The sequence below is a fragment of the Phaenicophaeus curvirostris genome, chromosome 8 (genome assembly GCF_032191515.1).
Source record: "Phaenicophaeus curvirostris isolate KB17595 chromosome 8, BPBGC_Pcur_1.0, whole genome shotgun sequence".
NCBI classification, from domain to species: domain Eukaryota; kingdom Metazoa; phylum Chordata; class Aves; order Cuculiformes; family Cuculidae; genus Phaenicophaeus; species Phaenicophaeus curvirostris.
Window position 1 is genome coordinate 38,857,333 of NC_091399.1, and position 21,319 is coordinate 38,878,651.

A 21,319-nucleotide genomic window follows, 5' to 3' on the forward strand; every position below is an offset into this window, starting at 1 on the left:
TGTAGACTATGCAATATGAAACCATATAAAGGAAAAAACCCCAACCTCGTTGTAAAGCCATTAGAGTTATGACATATGTGTTGTAAGGCAGATAGCAAGCTGATTGTTTATGTAGGTTGGAAGTTGCCCAGCCAAGAAACTTGAAACTCAAAGCAATTTAACCCTGGTAATTTTCTCATACATGCTTGGATGACTGAACAACTGCTCTATGCGATGAATATCCACATTCAAAATTATGCTTATATCCACCCTCATGGCTCAGGGCTCATTGATACATTCTATTAACTGGGCACAATAAAACCTTGATTTATACAGTTATCAGGTCTGCAGTAAAGACCATTCCTTTTAATAACTGGGAAAAAGTATTAAAAATTGTCAGAAGCAGCGGTTAAGCAATCATATTAATGTAAATGCAGTGCTGTACCATAATTGTTGTGTGTGCAGGAGATCACACATCACGATATCACTGTACTGGACTTGGTGGAGGGACACGGATGAAACAAGGATTACTCAGACTCTGAGATAAAGTGACGCTTCCGCAGCAAGTGGCCATCTGTAGCCCATCAGATGATAAAGGTACAAGAGCAGAAGTTGAAGCATAAGCCACACACATTACTTCCAAGAGCATATGCTATTGTAAGCACTACAGGTGGGAAAAGAGATAGACATTTCGTAAAATTGCAGGATCCCTGTAAGACTAGAGGTGGGGAGTTTGGTGTGCTGGTCTTGGCTTTAGTGACATTTGCTGAAGGACCAAGTTGCAGGTAAGTGGAATTCAACATATGGATGAGGTACCTGGCATATTGGCACAACATTGCTGCACCACAAGTACGATCACTGAACAGCAACAGGGTGGGGGAGGAGCTGTAGAGGCTGCAGAGATAGAGCTGAGCTGGCATAGCAGGGCATTAGCAGGAGAATGGAATAAACTTGCAAAACCAAAGGAAATAAACGAATGAGACTTTTTCAGGGGTGGGATGGGGAGACAAAATCTTGCTCTTTATTAATTTGTTAGTCAGATGTTCTTCAGTCCTGTTTTTTCTTCTAAGATGTCTATTCATTTGTCTAAGGAAACTGTCCTCAACCCAGGGTAACAAAATGACCTGAATGCTTCCTATCTCCTTCTGTATTTTTTTCATTAAGATCTTTCCAGACTTAAATGTGAAAATAAATTTGATACACACTTCTTGTATGTAGTGACTCGTAGAGAACACACAAATCTCCTGAATGAAACAACATCTGTTTTTGAACAGGGCTGCCCATGCTGAGGTGCTGGGAAGAGAGGCATTGGTCACCGCAGCATTGTGGTACATCAGACTTGTGAACAAGAAGCACATTGAACTCTCTCAGCATCACCTAGCTCCATCATGACCCTCTTCTGAACATAGCAAGCCATTTTTCTGCGTGGCCAGAACTGATGTGCATCATCAGCTGGGAGCAGATGTTTGGAGCGCTTTTGCATTGCGCTTAACTGGCTAGGGGACAACATAAAAACCAACAGAAGTGCATTAGCCATTCGCTGACTATGACAAATTGTTCACGTATACAGTTTGATGCTGTAGCCAGATCCTGCTTTTACATGCCTTCAATTTTATTCCCTTCTCCAGTCCATTTTCTCCTTTACTTGTAAGAAATATGAAATAAACCCCCACACTCTGTACGTCTCCAGAGCAGACTGAGAGGCGTGTCCGAATCTTATGCAATACCATGTGCATCCACACTATGGCCACAGATGTTTCCAGCTTAGCCCAGGTAGGTGATTCAGGACAAACCCTAGCTTGAACATATTATTCAAGTATTTACTGAGCTTGTTGATTGACTTAGCAGCCTGTAACGTTCCTCACTGCAGACAGAGGCACCTTTGCACCGCATGCCGCAGTCAAACCCGAGCACCGCTTGTTTGTTGTATACAAAGAGGAGTATGATATCCTGAACCTGGCCAACTTTCAACACAGACACACTCTTTCCCCCATTACTCCCTTGGCTTCCTTAAGGGAAATCAAACTTCATCTCACCTGCAACCCAGCATCTGCTGCTGTCCATACGAGAATCACTGGCCCCTCTCCCAGCTTCCCAGCTGCTACAGCAAGGCTCTTGCTCACCCCACATACCCACAGCAGTGGCTAGTGGAAGAGCGAAGGGCTGGTACAGAAACAAACCATCACTGCTCAGCTTTGCCTTCATAACACTGAAATGATCTTCCCTGCCTGCAAAGATATCTGACAGACCCAAAACTCACGTTAAGAAAGTGGTGAACTTAGGTCAGAAATAGTCCCAGCTTTGACATGACTCGGGGTGCAGAGCATGTGCCAACTAGCACATGAGCTATGCATTGCTTTTAGGCTTGCATTTTGTCTTTGACCAACTAAATTGATGTTCTTATCTTAATTAGGACTTGTGCAACTCTAGATCCTAGCTCAGAACGCTAGGGAAATTCCATGAGCTTACCAACTCCTCTGTGCTCTGCTTTAAAAACGAATAAATAAAAAAAAAACCCAACAAAGCACTAAGTATACCTACCAGCTTTTCCCTTCCTACAAGTATGAGTTTATGTCTCTTTCTTCAGAGACAGATAATTTCATCATCCCCATGATATGAACTCATGCAAATTTAGAAGTAGACTCAACTCACCATTCCTTCTGGTCCCTATTGCAAGTTACGTATTTTAACAATATAAAACATGTTGGAGTACAGTTTGCATGAGAAGTGCCACCCCATAACACGCAGGGCACACCTAGGCAAGTATCTGCACAACTTCTCTTACCAACAATCCTCCAGTAACAACATACTGCACAAAAAACAACAATCAATTTTTCAACAGGACACCGTCCACTGTGATTTTTTTCCTCCCACGTAGTCCATAGGTTTTTAGAGCCGTGTGCTTTCAGGAATTCAGCAGCACTGATGTTGGTGGAAACACATTAATGAAGGCAAAGAAATAGTGAGAATGTTGATGGACTCTGCATGAGCCTCCTCGAGCTTCTCTGCTGCTGACACCTTGCCCTCATGACTTCTAAAGTAAGGACTGATTTTCACAGCATGTTAGACCAGAGCCTTAGTGCCACAGGAAAACAGGACCTGCAGCTAGTGTCGCTACCCTACATAGCTAAGCAGTACAGAAAGCTGCCTGTGAGACCCAGTATATGATCAAACCATTCTATAAGCATTAGTGCATTAATTCACCATGGTCTAGGACACCATGAACTATAAGTAACCTGTTATCACATACCAGGGTACTGAAAGGAGAGTCTTGTCAGCCTTTAAAAATGTGAACATCCCACAAACACCTGGGAAGCAAGGCTCGCCCTATCAGTGATCAACCTGCAACCCACCTCCCTCACTCCAGCCTCCAGCTCTGCTGTAATCTGGCAACAAGGGGCTTTGCTACTGACAGTGTGTCAATAGAGACAATGTCTGTGGAGGGAGACACAAAGCTGACGTCTCAAAAATTTGTGACTTATAAAGATACCATAGCAATATCCAAACTTACAAATATTCAAACTGTTCAGATTACAAACTGGGTAATTGCTTCTAACCTAAAAGAATTCATTGTTAGATTGAATGAAAGAAATTATTCCTATTTTATTACTTTTTGGTTTTTAGATAAAATTTTTTTTTTAGGTCAAATTTAGTGCCACTCTGCAAACACTTCCTCAGTGTGAAAGTCCCGGGAGGTCAGACCTGACAGGTCTCAGGAGCAGGTAACAGGTGACCTTGCTGTTCCTGGTATTACCCACCATCCACAGAGATCTCTATGTCAGAACTGTGCAGCAGCGAAGTCCTTCTTGCCTTCACGCTAAGGCAAACACACAGAACAACTTGCTGCCTCCACTGGAGTACCTTTAGTTTCCATCTCCATTTAACTACCCAAACAGAATTTCAAAAAGTTTCTCATCTTCTTATATTATTGCACAACTCTGGCAAATTAAATCAGAAACACTTCAGTCCAAACACCACAGCAGTCCTCAGAAGTTGCTCAAATAATTACTCAAAAAATTACTCCAAAACCTGTCTCGGCACCACAGCCCAGTGACAGCACCGGCTATAAAGCTTGCGACAGCATGCCAGCACTGCTGTCCTCTGGCAGACAAAAGGAGGATTTGAACCTTAATCTCATTTTCCATTCTTCTGGTGAGGCTAACTCATACATCAAATAGTACAGGTCACTTTGCTACTGTAATACAAAGTTCAAACACACTACAATTTCACCACAAGCAGCAGTTCTCTGCATTAGACTTTTCTTCTCAGCCGTGTCCCTCTTCTCCATTGGATTTAGTGATTAAAAAACAGCACAACTTACAGTTTACTGTGACTTTTACTTTTTTCACATCTGGGACTGAGACGTCATTTTCTGCACTGCATTCATATTCCCCAGCCTGGTCTCTTGTAATTCCATAGATGTCCAGGTACTGTCCACTCTCAAAGGGTTTTGCTGAAATGAAATAATCAATGAAAGAAATTACTGGATGCTGAGCACAAAACGCTTGAAACTTCAGAAATATCTGAACAGCAGCCATATACTGGCTGGGTGTTGCAGATAACATACATCCAAGCTGGGCAGCTGCTGCAGCTCAGAATGCCCCCATGCAGGGCTACAAACCTCCTCAAAGCTCCTGGGGTTATCCAAGAGCTCTCCCCTGCCTATAGTTGAGCCCAACAGCCTTCTGATCCTTGAGAGGAATTTGCTAATGGAGCTCTACAGCTGATGGTCTTTACAGAACATAAGGCAGGTCCTTAGTCAACACATTTTCTTGAGAGTTTCAGCAGCCACTAGGGCTTATGGTTTGCACCTGGGCAGAGACCTGCCCCTCATCTCCCCAGTAGTGAGAAGGAAAGCTAGTGATGAGAGCAAGCTAACGGGACAAACAGCCCAGGCCTGGAGCAGCTGATGCATCCCTGACCATTTGACCTTATAGTATTAGCTGAATATAAGGATGATAAACCTGGAGGGCTGCCAAAGCCAGATGTGTCCTGGAGGCAATCCACAACCAATCACCACTAATGGGTGGCCGTGGGTGTAAAATGGGTCAGTCATCCCATGTCCTACTTCCAGGGAAAAAGCCCTTTCAGGCTTGTTCATCTTACCACTCGGTGCTTACACAGTGTGACCTAATAAACTTTATCATATTAATTAAAAATTAAATAATAGCTCTTCTCTTCCAAGGGACTCAAACCCTCGATACACAGAAATAAGGATAGTCAGTATGAGCACTACTGAAAATACATAGAGGTCTCTCTGGTATAAAACAACATGGAGATTAAACTGAAATATGTAACTCCTTGGTATGATATATTTGAAACAACTAATTATTTTAGAGAGCAAGAACAGTTATATAATAAAAAAATCTAATGTATGTCCACTTGACATAGAGTCATAGCGTACACAGATGTTGCTGTTTTTCTACAGCCCAGCACTTCCTGACTTTTCCCTACTGTGGTTCCTGCCTTGTGGTGAGCACTCTGATATCAGATGAAACCCGCTACTTTTTCAAAGTTCATCTTTCTGTGTCTTTTGGGAAGCAGGGGAGCAAATTAATTGGTTTACATACCTCACAATACGTTCACCACATAAGAAAACAAAAAAACAATAAAGCATAATTTTAATCTTAAAACGATATATCATAGCAGTTATGACTATGGACTCTGGAAATTATCAGCTTAAAGGTTAAAAACTGTTTTCCCAGACAGACAAGCTTTTAATTGATGGTTAATAACATTGCAGCTTATGGAGCAACGGCAGAAATCTGAACTTGGTAGTGAGAATGGAGTACAAGTATTATGTTCATGTCCATCACAGCAGTGAATTCCATTTGCTTATCTGCTCACAGATTAATGTTTTAAGGTGAACAAGGTTCAAAACATCAATTATAACAGTGCATTGGTTAGCACGATAGCAGTCATTAATAAGCACAATGTACTGTGCCTTCCACTTAAAGAGCCCAAGTAAGCATTGGTTATGTCAAGTAGAAAGATAAGACTGAAATTGGAAAAATATTGTGGATTGAAGTGAACATTCATAAAATACAATGAAATAATTTACTGGATATGAGAAATTGCATGAGAATGATTTTTTTTCTCTTCCATGTTGTTGTAGGAATAAATTAAAAAAAAATTCCACAAAAAATCACCTGTAAGCATTCACATTGTGGCTGCTGTCCTGCTCCACTCTGGCCAAATTGAATCAACATCTGGGAAATTTTATTTACTATTTCTTTGAACAGTGGTGAAGGCTACAAAGCCCCTGCTGGTAGAGGATTGTGTGCCCAGGTGGAAGAAAGACCTTCCAACAAGACCTCCACTTTGTTTCCAATACCAAGGAAATTATATAAAGTGCAAAATTCACCTGTGCATCAGGATGAATTCTGAGACTGTAATACTTTCCAGTTTGAGTACTTCCCTGGATATATGGTATGCACCAAAATATTGTACATTGAACCCTGGGAATAATTTATAGTGTATCCTATCCCAATTCTCAACAACAATTTGGACAAAAGGAAAACAATCTCCAAGTACCTGGAGTTTCATAAAAATAATTATTTGTACTTTGGAGTTAAGGTAAACACAAACATTCTCTGCTTCATACTTTTGTTTTAATGTAAACACAACATGTTATGTGATAACCTAGGTTTTTGCCTCCCAGCTTTTACTTTCTTAATGATTACTCCATTGTAGCTGTGCTTCTGGCACTCGCTTTGCCACTTATGGGATAATGTTCAGCCTCAGCTGGGGACAATGCAGCTGCCACTCCGTACTGACAGAAGTGACAGGTTTGTGTATTCGGCACAGTTCTGCTATGGCATAAGGAACATCACTTCTCAAGCCTGGCAAGCAATCATCTGTCCAGCTGAAAAGTATCAACAGGAACAATACCTGCAGGGAAAGCAAACACATACTCAGGTGCTGACACCGGCCAGCTTTGGGGAGCTGCTGTGGGAGTTCCCACAGTAATTCCTGTTAGCATGATTTGAAAAAATGCCCATCAGAACTTTTCATAGCCCTTGTGCTTACAAGGTCCTTATGCTGAGCTATGAACTTAATTTATGCTGCAAAGTATACACACATTTATACAGTGCTATAAACCAAATGTGCTTTAAGCAATTCACATACACATTTAAAAATATTTGTATTAAGTCATTTTTAAACACTTATGTCCCCAGAAATTTTGCATCCAGCTCACATAAGAAAGCTTTTGTAAATATTAGAGATAAATATTTTTCTTAGGGAATTCATAGATACCACATTTCTCCTTTCATATTCATCTGCTCAGTATTTCACCTTCTTCAGCTTGTTTTTAGTTCTAGAGATTTCCCATGGCTGCGTGGGAGAACTTAAATCGTGTTATGTGAAAGATGTATGCATAAGTATATGTAAGCGGATTTATGTTACATTGCATGCACATCGAGCTCAAAAAAGGGATATTCATAAGCAGCAGGGAGAATAAATTTTGTATGAAGCCATTGGTGAATTAAGAAGATTTTCAGGAGGCAACTCTGTTTTCTCATTGTTTTTTTCTGTGATGTTTTACGGCCACAACTTACTCTGCCCTTCTGTAGACTCTGTGCATTTTATGGACCTTTCAAGATGACAGGAACAGGTCTGGCTATTGTTTCTGGCTGTGCAATCAAAAGGCTTGTCAGACTTGGTATCTAAGGAAAAGGAATCTGGAAGGTTCCTTAGCACCAGTACATCAGTCTAACATTGTATCAGTCAAACTCTTTGATCAAAGATGGGGAAAAAAAGTCAATTGAAGTAAAAGAAACTTAAACACAAGTGTGCTTCATGTCCAAGGCCATTCCAGATTCCTTTTTTTTCAGAAGATCTCTTAACTAGGCTTACCAATACTCATAATGATATGTAAGTAATCCCCTCTGGATATTTTGGGTTGTAAGACCAAGTTCTTTAGTCAGGAATGGAAACAGCTATGAAACCAAGCTTGAATGTCTATTTTCTGCTACTGCTGTGTGTTACAACGCCTGATAAATCATCACACTTGTTATTCCTCAGGAGAGTACACAATTAAAACTGTGTTTTCTTCCCATGCATATGGTATCTGGCATCAGGTGTAGCACATGTACACATTGCCATATGGACCAGTTCTCAAAGGCTTGGACAGATGAGTTTTGCAAGGGTAGCATTTTCCTCCCCTGGTGTTAAACATAAGTCAGTAAGAAGTAAAAATCTGGTGCAAGTCCAGACAGCTCCAAAAAACTCTGAGGACTTCATCTGAGCCAAGGGGGATTTTTTTTTTCCTTATTCACTCAGATATTAAATAACTACTATATAGCCTCAGTTTATGAACTGTAAAACCTATTCAATATCCAGGAGACTGTTTTTTATGACCCAATCATTGAGACACCTCATCCTCCAGCAGAGAATGAAGACTGTTGTGGGGTTGGGAGTGTGGAGAGCATGAGGCTTGCTGATGCTAGTCCTGGTTCATCATGGACTCAGGGTATTTCAATGATGCACATGACAGACTGTGCACAACCAAGTGAACTGTCTCCCAAAAGAGAGGAGGCATAGAGATCCCTGCTCTTTCTTACACATACTGCCTCACAATGAGGAGCAGGCTCAATATGGGAGAACAAAAGGTGGTCTCCAATGGCAATGTCATCATGGTGCCATCTGATTATCACCAGATGCTTTAAGTAGTTAATGAGATTTTTCTTGATCTTAAAAGCTGAGTGGAGATACAGAATCATGGGTGCAAGGAGGCACCTTTCCTTCCTGGAGGTGAGTTGCCATGGAGTGATGAGAACCATCTAAAGTCTAAACAGAAAAATGATCTGAAGCCATTTCTACCACTCGTTATGGATTCTGAGTTTAAAGTTACAAATGCTGTAACTGGATAGCCCCCTCTGAGGCATTGCAGGTAATCAGAACAGCTCAGAGTTTATTAGGAGAATGGCCCTATCACATTAGGGACGATTTAAACATTGATCACTGAAGGTCATTTAGCTTGAGAGAAGCTATCCTCCGTGTTTGAAAAGAAAAACCAAGTAAAATGTGAAGAAAAAAAAAATCAAACCTGACAGATTAATTGAGGGCTGGAGGAGATCTCCCAGCTGATGATACAAAGCAAGAAAAGCAAACAGAGCAATTTTGTAAGAAGGGCATGCTGATAAAAGAAAAGTGATAGACTGACAAAGTTGAAAGTTTCAGAGGTGGAGACAAATAGAGCTACATCTATATGTGAAATACATAAGCACAGAGAGAAATGTTTGGAGAGATGGCTGTGTGCATGCTCATAGCGTGGGCAATTTAAATGCTAGCCGGCTATCAAGAGATGTTGTGTGCAGAGGGTAGAGCTTGGTTCCACAAAAGAAGTAATCACAGTTATCCTCATTCCCTAAAGTTACTAAACTAGGTGTTACTTTGGAAGGAAAAAAAACACTTGAGATTGTAGGCTTGTTAGATGTCTGCGTGCTATGTCTTCTGGATATTTAGTTACATATATATCAGACCGCACTTCGATTTTCGTGGATCTGGCCAAAACTCTGTTCTGCCTCTTGAAGGCAGAGGTATAAAAGCAGTCTGCTCAAAATGGTATTTTTTTCAGTGGTATCATTGCCTTGAGCATGACCACCACCCAGAGCAGGGAGGTGATGTCCCTCCATTGTGACATACAAAACATGTTTTGGCAGGAGAGGGGTTTGCAAGAGATCCTCTTACACAGAGGCCTCTAGGACTTCTGCAGCAAATAGGTAAACATGTACATCTTCAGTCTGAAAACAGACTAAAAAACTTTCTCTGAAAGAACCAAGAATTAAAACTGTATAGGGGAGAACAGGGTAATGATCTTTAAATAAGAAGGATGAATGATGAAATCTTACTTGAGCTTATTTATCATTCAGAACTCTTAATGTGAAGATTTGGCTTTTGGGGAGGGGGCTAACTATTCCAAATAAAACTTCACACCAGTGAAGTGGCTTTCGGAAGAGACTTGGTCTATTTGTCAGTCAGACGGAGGGTGTGGGAACCCTGGAACTGGGGAGCAGGTGGAATGGGAGGCAGATGGAGCCTGATCAGTGCCACCCAGGTGTTAACCCTGGGCAAGAGGACTGTGGTCACAGCTTTTCTAATGTCTGATGGTTTTATAACATTCCTGCCTCCTGCTGCTATATCAAAATGATGCACTGAAAATGATAGTCTATTATTTATCTACCGATTATCTGTTTGGCTTGAATACATTTGTTTGTCCCTTGCGTTCTATATGACTCTTCCGTTTGCAGTTTGTTAAAACTGGAGGCCTTACTACAGTTAAATGAATCATTAATGACTATTTTTTCAATATTTCTTCATAACCCTCCCCTTTTTGGTAAAATGTGCATTTTATAAAGAATTCTTAATATATTTAAAATATGATTATGATTTATTCATAAAAATGCCCAGAAAAAATGTTTCTGTGAAATAAAACAGGAGATACTGCAGGCATGGTTGGGATGAATGTGGCATTTGCTGCTTGCTTACTGTCACCTCCCTGGAGCATCTGTCTTCACCAGCATGCCCAGCCTGGTTTTTCAGCCTGCTTGCCTGCCTGCAGCCCTCCTGGAGGGGAAGTTCCCAGAATAAAAAGAGGAAATAAAACCATCTTGTTGCATTTTAGGGGTTATCTGTTACTTCTCTCTCTAAAAAAAAATGCAGAAGTCCAAAAGCTGACACACTCTGTTCGAAAGACCAGTGTCTTGCAAAATAGCCATGAAGAACTCTATACTAAAGGAAGGGGGAAAAGGGTGAAACCTAGAGTTGCTTGGTTTGGTTTTGAACATTAAAGACTTTGTTTCACTGCAATATCTTCTACGATTCAGAAATTGCTCACTCATAACTGCTGTATTTCTCAAGTAGAAATGAATTAATATCTGCAGGAATAAACTAAGCATGTATTAAAATTCTAATATTCATAGCATTTTATGAGTTATTAATGATTTAATCTACTTTTATTGAGAAGTGAGAAATACTTACCAGTCTTATACAATTGTCAAAAAATTCATACTTATTTTTGTGCAATGCTTTTTTATGGTTTTAGTTTGCACCTCCGTATTTCACTGATTGTAATCTTACTCTCATTTCTCAGTTCCTTCACAAAACCCCAATTATTTCACCATCTTAGATTGAATATTCTTTTCCTGACAACCGTATTTTAACAAGAATCTTTTTCAGCTTGTTTAGAGATTTTAAGAAGACATGAAGATTTCTAGGAATACCTTTAATTGTTCTTGAAGGGATATTCAAACTTCTGTAATGGTCCTGATAAAAATGACATTTTTCTGAAAAGTCTTCCTCAGACCGTCCCTGACCACAACGTAATGTCACTTGACACCAGAGCAGTGGTTCATGATACTGAATGTCGCTTAACTGGATCCTAACACTCTGCACATCTCCCAACAATGCTGCTTACAACTATCATTAAAAAAAAATCCCAAAGCTCCATAATCTGAAAACAAAAAAAATCATCTTTTTTTATGAGAGAGGTGTGATTTTGGAAGCTCCTAATTTTTGTTTATCTAGAAACAAAGGAAAGAATCACAACGAGCAGTTTATACTGAGTACTAGTGTTTGCACTGCTGTTTTTAAACTGTTAACGAATTCCCTCATTTACTCTGCATAGAACCACCATTTCCCCCTGGGTTCTTGGGCAGCTGTCAGCTGTGTGTTTGACACTAGGGACCCATTGATTTAATGACATGCAATGCTTTTACCAACCAAAAACCTCCCCTTCAGGATCATGAGCCAGGCCATTAAATTCATATAAAATATTAATTACAAAGCTTCAAGTCCTGAAAAAGCTGTAGCAGACCAATCCATCTACGCAAATACCATGTGCCCATCAGTGGGATATTCAGCTGTTCCATGCACCTTATTTTTCTTGCATAAGTGCTGTTGAAAGATAGAATTGTTTAGGTTGGAAAACACTGTTAAGATCTTTGAGTCCAACCCTTAACCTAACACTGCCAAATCCACTAGGAAACTATATCTCTAAGTACCACATCCACACATCTTTTAAACCCCTCCAGGGATGGTAACTCCGCCACTTCTCTGGGCAGCCTTTTCCGGAGCTTGACAACCCTTTCCATGAAGGAATTTTTCCGGATATCCAGTTTAAACCTCCTCTGGCCCATCTTGAGGCCATTTCATCTCCTCCTATCACCTGTTACTTTGGAGAAGAGACCAACACTCACCTCACTACAACCTCCTCTCAGGAAGCCATAGAGAATGATATGGTCTCCCCTCTCTGCTTCCTTTTCTCCAGATTGAACAGCTCCAGCTTTCTCAGCCACTCCCTGCAACCCCTGTGCTCCACATCCTTCACCATAGAATCACAGAATAACCAGGTTGGAAGAGACCCACCGGATCATCGAGTCCAACCATTCCTATCAAACACTAAACCATGCCCCTTAGCACCTCGTCCACCCGTGCCTTTAACACCTCCAGGGAAGGTGACTCAACCACCTCCCTGGGCAGCCTGCTCCAGTGCCCAATGACCCTTTCTGTGAAAAATTTTTTCCTAATGTCCAGCCTAAACCTCCCCTGGCGGAGCTTGAGGCCATTCCCTCTTGTCCTGTCCCCTGTCACTTGGGAGAAGAGGCCAGCAGCCTCCTCTCTACAACCTCCTTTCAGGTAGTTGTAGAGAGCAATGAGGTCTCCCCTCAGCCTCCTCTTCTCCAGGCTAAACAACCCCAGCTCTCTCAGCCGCTCCTCATAAGGCCTGTTCTCCAGCCCCCTCACCAGCTTTGTTGCTCTTCTCTGGACTCGTTCCAGAGCCTCAACATCCTTCTTGTGGTGAGGGGCCCAGAACTGAACACAGGATTTGAGAAGCGGTCTCACCAGTGCCGAGTACAGAGTGAGGATAACCTCCCTGGACCTGCTGGTCACGCCGTTTCTGATACCAGCTTCATTGCCCTCCTCTGGACGCGCCCCAGTCCCTCAATGTCTTCCTTGTAGTGAGTGGCCCAAAACTGAACATAGGATTTGAGGTGTGGCCTCACCAGAGAGAAGCTCAAGGGGATGATCTGTTCCCTGGTGCTGCTGGCCACACTATTTCTGATACAAAAAAATCCCGTCTAGGAGCAGGACAGGAAGGCTTTGTCAGTGTAATATGCTGGTACTGAACGCATTACTTCTGAAACCAACTGGTGCCAATGTGTACAGCACAGCCAAGAGGCAATTTGCAGGTTTCTCTGGTGGCTCAGGACAGCTGAGAGCACTTCTGTGTCTTTCCCTCCTTCTGAAGCTGGGATAGATATTGGTGGCAGAAGCCAGCAGCTAAGTGGAGTAGAAGAGGAGCTGACAGCAATGTGCAAGACTTCTCTGCTTATCTCCTTCACTCCACCCCACAAGTCAAACCTTTCTGATCACGGTCAATCTTAGATTGCCACTGCTGCCTGACTCTGCCTCAGTCTGTCTCTGAAGGTTTCCTGGCTTGTCTCCAAACACTTCCAGCTCAGTTGCAAGGAACAGATGTTTCAGCTCAGTCTCATAATGCTTTACCTGAATGAGGAGCACAGTGCTAGCCCCGTAATGAAGCTGTTGCCTGCAAGATGAATAATGATGGTATAAAGGAGGCATATCACTGTCGTTGCTGATCAGGTTAAATCACTGAATTATTTTACATTCTGCTTCTTAGACACCTAAAGGGAACTAGCTTCGCTTTTGGTATAATGTGGCAATAAATCTACCTCCATTTAGGAAAGGTGACTATGTGTCATTGCCACTGGAATGCCAGGTCTTGAGTAGGGCACCCTGCAGCCTGGAAACACATCAGCTTGATGAAATGATGGCTACGCTGTCAGAAAATGGTTCATTTCTTGTAGGGCTCTTGCCAAGCTGCTGTGGAAGTGGGATAGTATCATTTAGAGAGGGAGACAAGAGAACAGAGACTCCAGGCTTTGCAAACCTATGAACCAGGAAACAATCATCAGTTTTAAGCTATTCAGGACAAAGCAGTTTGAGAGAAAGAGGACTTTTTGGATGGCAGTATTGCCAGGCTGTTTGAAGCATCTGCTAACTGGACTTTGAATTAACAAAGTTGGGAACACATACTTTATGGCAAGATCCTTCACGCAACTTGGTTAGTGCTGAGTGCAGCTTCACTATGCAAAGACAATAGCTAGGCAGAGGATGGATGAGAGTAACTTCTCATGCATCAAAAATTATGTCATGCATAATTGCAAATATTTTAGACAGAAACTGGTGTGAAAGGAATGGTTGGACTCGATGATCTGGTGGGTCTCTTCCAACCTGGTTATTCTATGATTCCATGATTCTATGAAATAACAGCAAAAAATGTGTTAGAACTTAGTTCAAAAAGATACAAGTTGGAAACTTTTGTTTCTAAACCCTCTAGTTTTAAAACTATTTTGGAGCAAGAGTCAGCATTTTAAAAACCCTGGAAATCTGGTAATAATTTGTCAGTTAAGTATTAGGATTTAGCTAGAAGTTTTAAAAAATCTCTCTTTGCTTCTCCCCCCACTCCCAGTATCAGCTTTCTGTAGCAATCTGCATCTGGAAGGGTCTTGTGGGAATCATGTTGTGTCTCTTCAGGGACCAGTATTGCCTTTTGTCCTATAATTGAATTGAATTGGCTCTTAGACTCATCCTTCCCAGACAGCGCCATCATTTGAGTGCTCTGAAGATATATTGCGCTAATATATCGTCAGAATGGTATTGCTATGATGATACATTAATGCAATACATCTTCACAAATTTAGGGCTGTCCAGAAACAATAGGACGGGCATTAGATTCAGTTCAGTCATATCACACTCATGCACACATGCCCCAGCAGCAAATGAAATATGTTAGAGAAGGAATGGAATCATCATGTGAATATGCTTAAATCTAAATCTAACTTCTGGAAAAGTGTAGCTTTCCTCAGCAGTAGTGAAAAATCTGTTATTTTGCAAGTGCTAAACAGTTCTTACAGGTTTTTTGTTTTGTTTATTTTTTTTTTAATGCTTTAGCATCACTGTTCTCTGGAAACAGAACTGAACGAAAAAGTGTGTCCTACTGCGAAGGATTTGATTTTCATTTGACATGGGAATATCTGTCTTTATTCATCTAAATTCATAATTTCTGAAAAACTGGTCTCCAAAATGCATGCTTATACATATATCTTGTTTATCTTCACATTTTAGGAAAATAACTAAAAACTAGACTGGAAGTAATAGGGATAAAGCTGTGAGAAAGGAGAAAGCGAGCAAGGAAGAACTGGAAAATTCGAAACTAGACTTCATCAGGGATGAGACATCAGAGATGAAACAAGCCAGAGAAGCTGGGACACTACATAGAACTGCAAAATATAGCAGGAGATTCCTATGTCTCAATCTTTTTTTTAATTCCTTTTTTTTCGCCTCAGCCATGGGCCATGAAATCCCTTACCAAAACATTCATCACCACATCTATCTCCTTGTTGAGCTCAGTCTCTACACTAGCAGGTAATGCAGCATAATAGGAATGGATATGAAGATTAAAACAGTGCTGAAGACGTAATGTGCACTGTGTGGGATGGGTCCGGGGTGGCTTTGCTTTGAAGCCGGTCTTTCCTGCTTGTGCAGTCAGAACTGGTCGGGACAGGACCACCAAGTTTCCTTCATTTGATGGTTAGTTCATGCACTTTGGGTGGATCTGTATGAGCATTTTAGTTTAGACCAGGAGTGCACTTTTGAGGAAAATCTTTTGTCTGCCTTCATATCTTGCATCAGGTTTTGGGCTGCAGAGAGTATGTGTGAAGCCCAGCCCTGCATGTGCATCTGCTGGGTAACAACACGATGCCAACACGAACCAACCAGAGTGAAAATATTTGTTTGAAACATGACACTTCATCTAATAAAACTTGTGGTAAATGTTAAGATTGTGAAGTCAAGCACTCTGAACAAAACCCGAAGTGAGGGTACTCTTGTAATCTTTTTATGCCCCTCCCTTTCTCTTCTTCCATATGATATAAACCCATCCTGGTCACTGCTGTCTTAATGCAGGCATGTTTCATTTGAGGCACCTTGTTTCCCCCAGAAGCCACCGAGATATTTAGCTAGTTTGGCAAAGCATAACCATTCACATCTGACCAATAACTCACATCTGCTTTGGTAGCTCTGGTAGCTCTCATTGTGTCCTTCCCATGGGAGACTCAGATGTCTTTGTGATTGTGCTGTAGTGGGAAATGCCAAAACAATCTGCTGGGATGTGGAATTAAATACCTCTATATGAAGCACCTCTCATATGAGGACAGGCAGAGAGATTTGTGGTTGTTCAGCCTGGAGAAGAGAAGGCTCCAGAGAAACCTTATAGCAGCAGCCTTCCAGTACTTAAACGGGGGCTACAGGAAAGCCAGGGAGGGTTTTTTTTTTAGGGAGTGCAGTGACAGGATGAGGGGTAACAGTTTTAAGCTATAAAGTGGGCAGGTTTAGATTAGATATTAGGAAGAACTTATTTACTGCAAGGGTGATAAGGCACTAGCACAAGTAGCCCAGAGAAGTCATAGAAGCCTGTTTCCTGGAGATGTTCAAGGCCAGCTTGAACTTTAAGGTCCTCCCCAACCCACATCATTCAAGGATTCTGTGATATCCTGAACTTTAGACCATAGTGTGAATTCTCAAGAAGTATTATTTTTTTTAAGCGAGTTAGCTAGAAAATATTTTGCTTTCTTCAAAAACTTTTTCAAACTGTGGAACTTAACCTATTTTACATTTAGATAAACCCAGGAAATATTAGACTTCCCTACCAGGCCTGTCTGGAGCTCAAGTGCTCAGTCAGTGTGTGCTTCTGTCACTGGTCCCTGCCCTGCTCGGCTGTCTGAGTGTGGCCACAACTACACCCAAGCATCCTGAGTCATCGGTCCTTCTGTTGCCAGGAAAACTTGCCTTTGGAAAGTTTTATCAAAACCAAAGCAGAAAAGACTTTTGATGTACAGCACCCAGATTTTGCAAAGCAGTAACATTTCATCAAAAGATTTCCGAGTGGCTTTTGTTGTTACGACTCCTGGCAACAGTGGCAGAGCTTGCTTTTCAAAACTGGCAGTGTAACACACACACACAGTGCGTACAAGTGTTAAAAGCTGGACTTATGTTTCAAGTAGACCTTAATTCTTTAAAATTCTAGTTTCATTCTTAAAGTATCAATGCTAAACTTTGCTCTTAAATGTCAGAACAAAATAAGTAATACCTGCAATTTATTCAGATGCCATTTCAACAATACGAGATTTTCAGATTACAAACTACAGTCCCATGTTGCTTATGGTTATACGCTGAATGTGTAGAATTTGTGGATTTACATAATAGTTTTGTATAATGAATATTTATATAATGAAAGCATTTACATTATGACTGCAAGTTAAACATGCACAATAAAGATTCCAGACCAATAATTTATGTACTAAGTTAAAAAACACCTCTAAATACATTTTATTTTTATTCATATGAAAGGTTCATTTTATCTCTTTTTCAAAAAAAATTGAATCGAACCTTATCCAAGGAAAGGCTGCATTGATGCAAATCATGATAATATTTTGGAATTAGTCTACATTGAATCATTTGTATTCAGAGATTTCAGTTTCTTATCTTTTAGTAGCAGCTTTGACAAATAATTTCAGATTATTCTAAATATGATTCACTGATATAATTTAGTGTTATATTCTAGATGTGATGCTTGCATGTAAGCTTCATTAGTGCTGTTGTGAGTTACATGAGAAAATTGGTAGAAATTATACTGTGCAGATGAAGCTCATGCTTAGATAAAGTTATTTCACTGCAAACAGAATATAAACAGTTGCAGAAATCCGGTGTTTTCCACTCTCTTGCATTTTGTTTTCTGATAATCCAGGCTTCTTGTTTGCCAGACTGATATTTAATTGGATTTGAGTGTAGTTTTTAACTGTCTGTATACAAAACATCCACCTGAGCACGGAACAGTGTTAGTGAAATGGAAAAATTCTTTATTTGATGGACTAGTAGACAGAACATATTCTGTAAACTATAGGTTTGCTTCCATCACGTTTTACAAGATTTTGGAAGAAAAAGTTATTTGGATACTGTATTCTCCCACTCCAGACAGAGTTCTGTCTGCTGATAAATCGGGGAACACCCAAGGCATATCCTGCAGCTCTGCAACAGCAACATTGGTGGTCACCTCTCAGAAGAAACACATTTCGCAACAACTCAGCCCTGAGCCTCAGCACTGAGGCTTGTCAGAGCGTCTCTGCGTGGACTTGTGTAGCCCTGCCTGGAGCTTTGTCATGGCTGGTTCAGCTGGGGCAGTGTTTCCTCCCACTGAGCAGGCATCCCTGGCTAATCTGTTTTACCTTTAACTTTCTGCCAAATAACCCATGGTTTCACACAGCCTGCACTAGTGAGTAGCTGTTTGGTGGAGCTGCAGGGTGATGAAGAAAGAACAAAGGTATAAAAACATGATAGTAAACATTTTAAAATGATCCTGAATGGATCCTAAACAGGGGGTGCCTTTATGTGCAACACCCCTACCACAGGCAGGGAATATTAGATCTAGACTAATACTGATTCTTGAGTTAAAACTTCAGTTATTCATAAACTGAGGATTCATTGTAATTGTATCACGTGTACCCCCTCTTTGCCCATAATCAAGATTGAGCAGTTCATGACCACCAGTGTAAACACCTCTGAAAGTGAGGCAAACCTGCCATGCCATAAGGAGATGCTCCCAGTGCCACTTCAGGCAGCAAACCTGTGATATGTGCATATCCCACTGTTTTTACCGAGGGCCCCCTTAGACAAAAGAGACATGGACATCCTGGAATGAGTCCAGTGGAGGGCCTGCAGGATGATGAAGGTGCCAGAGTATCCAAACTGGGGATTGGCTGAGGGAGGTGGGGTCTCAGCCTGGAAGGAGAGGGCTCTGGGGTTCCTGTAGCTGAATGGGAGTGTAAAAAGCTGAATCTAGACTCTTCTCAGAGGTGCTGGTGACAGGACAAGAAGCAACAGGCTATCATTGAGGGACAGGAAATTCCATTTAAACAAGAAAAAAATCCTGTTTTTACTGTGAGTGTGATCAAACACTGGCACAGAAGGCCTAGAGAGGCTGTGGTATCTCCATTTTTGGAGATATTCAAACCCAACGGGACATGTTCTGAACAGGAGTTGGACTGGCTGATTTCCAGGGGTCCCTGTCCATCTCAGGCAGTCTGCAGTTCACTTGTGTGGTTTTCCATTGTTTAAGTATCAAATTTGTTAAATACATGTTTGTGTTTCATCTAACCTGTTACTTCCAGGTAAGGGAGTAAGAGAAGTTGCAAAACCAATCCAACAAACCATCTTCCCCAATGCAAAGCCCAAAATCAAAACTTATATGGGAACTGCAGGATTACCTGCCAGCTATTTGGTCAACCTTTCCAGCAGAGAGGATGAAACAGTGAGGAAAAGGTAAATGAACCCTGCTGTCTCCTATGGGTGCTATTCATACATGCTTCCGAGAAGGGCTAAGAAGGCAAAATAGAACAGGTATTGGGCAAGGGAAGGGAAAAAAAGCACAGACTTTGCACTGCCTGCCCTTAACTCTCTGATGGTGAGAAAACGTACCTGTCCAACTGCAGCTTCCAGTGCTGGAAGCTCAGCAAGGGCACATCATCATTGCACTGGAGCACTCTGATTGACTCTTCCTGTATCTCCATGCTATCTTTGATTAGTCTGTTCCTCAAATTTCATTTTCAGTATTCAGTGTGGTAAATGTAATGGGTCTGCAGCTGAATGATCACATTTTTCCTCTCAGTCCTCATTCTCAGTCGTTTGGTCAAGACACAAAATCAGTGGGTTCACTGAAAGCCCTTGCGGCTACGCACAATAATTTTGTCTGAATGCACGATGAGGAGGATCTAGTTCCTCCTCCAAACCCTTCTCCAGCCTGAGTGCACTAATTCTCCTTTTCTGCTTTTTTTGCTCTCCAGGAAAATTGTAACGACTCCTTTCTGCAGACAGTCTAATGCTTTAAGCTATTACTCTAAAGTATCACCACGGTTTCCAATAAAATTTTATTTGACATTTAGTTAAAATCCATTTTCTGCTACAACTGAATTTTTTTCCCTAGTCCCTTGATGGACACTTCGAGCAGAATTCATTGTCATTGTCTTAAAGGTCAAAATTTTTTTTATTTTTTCAGATCTTGCGTTGTAAAGCAAACTCTTACTCAGGATTATGAGACACTGCAGTAAGCTGTGACAGTCCATGAAACCATTCTTCCCTGCAATTACATGGGTTTCATAAAAGTTGTGTGAGCAAACAGAAAGACCTTCACTGCAAAATCAATTATCATTGTCGAGTCACTATAAAAGAACCAGCGCAACACCAGTCTTCCATACCACAGCCAGCTGGAAGCAGGGAGTATCTCCTCTCAGAAACACAAAACCCACCAGAATTTCCAGAGCCACAGCTCTGAGATACAGGGTAGGAAACTCCCTACCTCTGAGGAATACAGATCCTGCTCTGCTCCCAAGAAGCCAGCTCTGGTGGCTCTGTGCCAAGTGAACCAGTGTAGAGATATCTGTGATGTTGCCCAAAGTTTTCCTTTAAATATGTTATGAGGAAATAAAAGTATAAATGGAAATACTAAATAGAAGCTATACTTTTAGATGCCATTTGGTCTGCAAGTTTTCATATGTATAATTTAATTTGTTCTATAAAACCATTCTAATAAATGATACTGTACCATGGAATGATGGTTCAAGGGTAGTTATATTAAATTAAATCTGTTGCATGATATGTTAATGTTTTTAACTTTCATGCTTACTTCCAGAAAATCCCGTGTGTTCTTGATTACTTCCATGATTGATTACTTCTTGATTGGAACTGCTTGACAAATGCTGCAGCCTGTTAAAACTGGCTTAAAAATATACTCATTTTAGGGTGCCTTTATTCCTACATTCCTATGTGGCGGTGTCATTAGTTTTCACTGATCTCTGCTGAAATCTGAGGAAGCTTTTGTTTTCTAAGTCTACTTAGGTACACAATTTTTAAGGCACACAAAAACGATGCCGTCGCACTTCTGAAAACTGAAAATGCAAAGCCCGTTATCAGTGAAATGTGGCAGAAAGCTCCAGTGACAAATAGTTGTACTTACCAGATGGAGAGATGTGTCTCCAAGAGATGGAAGGCTCTGGCTTCCCTGTGGCCAGGCACACCAGAGTAACATTGCTTCCTTCGTTCACAACAATGTCACTTGAAATACGATATATCTTCGGAGAGACTGGAATGAAACAAAGAGAAAGTTGTAAGGGAAGCGTGGGAATCGCTGCAGTCCTGCCAGAGCAGATAACTGAGGACAGCGAGAATGCTCTTGTTGCCATCATTGATAAAACCACACAAA

At 41.2% G+C, this 21,319-nt stretch overlaps 1 protein-coding gene across 1 annotated transcript in view; it reads right to left on the reverse strand.

Annotated features, from left to right (window-relative positions):
• LOC138723105 (neuronal growth regulator 1-like) overlaps positions 1 to 21,319 on the reverse strand; it is a 290,616-nt gene that overhangs the window by 86,491 nt on the left and 182,806 nt on the right. The window contains exons 3-4 of the mRNA XM_069861992.1: positions 21,074 to 21,199; positions 4,301 to 4,432 (exon numbers count right to left, since the gene is read on the reverse strand). Coding sequence (XP_069718093.1) covers positions 4,301 to 4,432; positions 21,074 to 21,199 — 258 coding nt within the window. The remainder of the gene's footprint in view (positions 1 to 4,300; positions 4,433 to 21,073; positions 21,200 to 21,319) is intronic.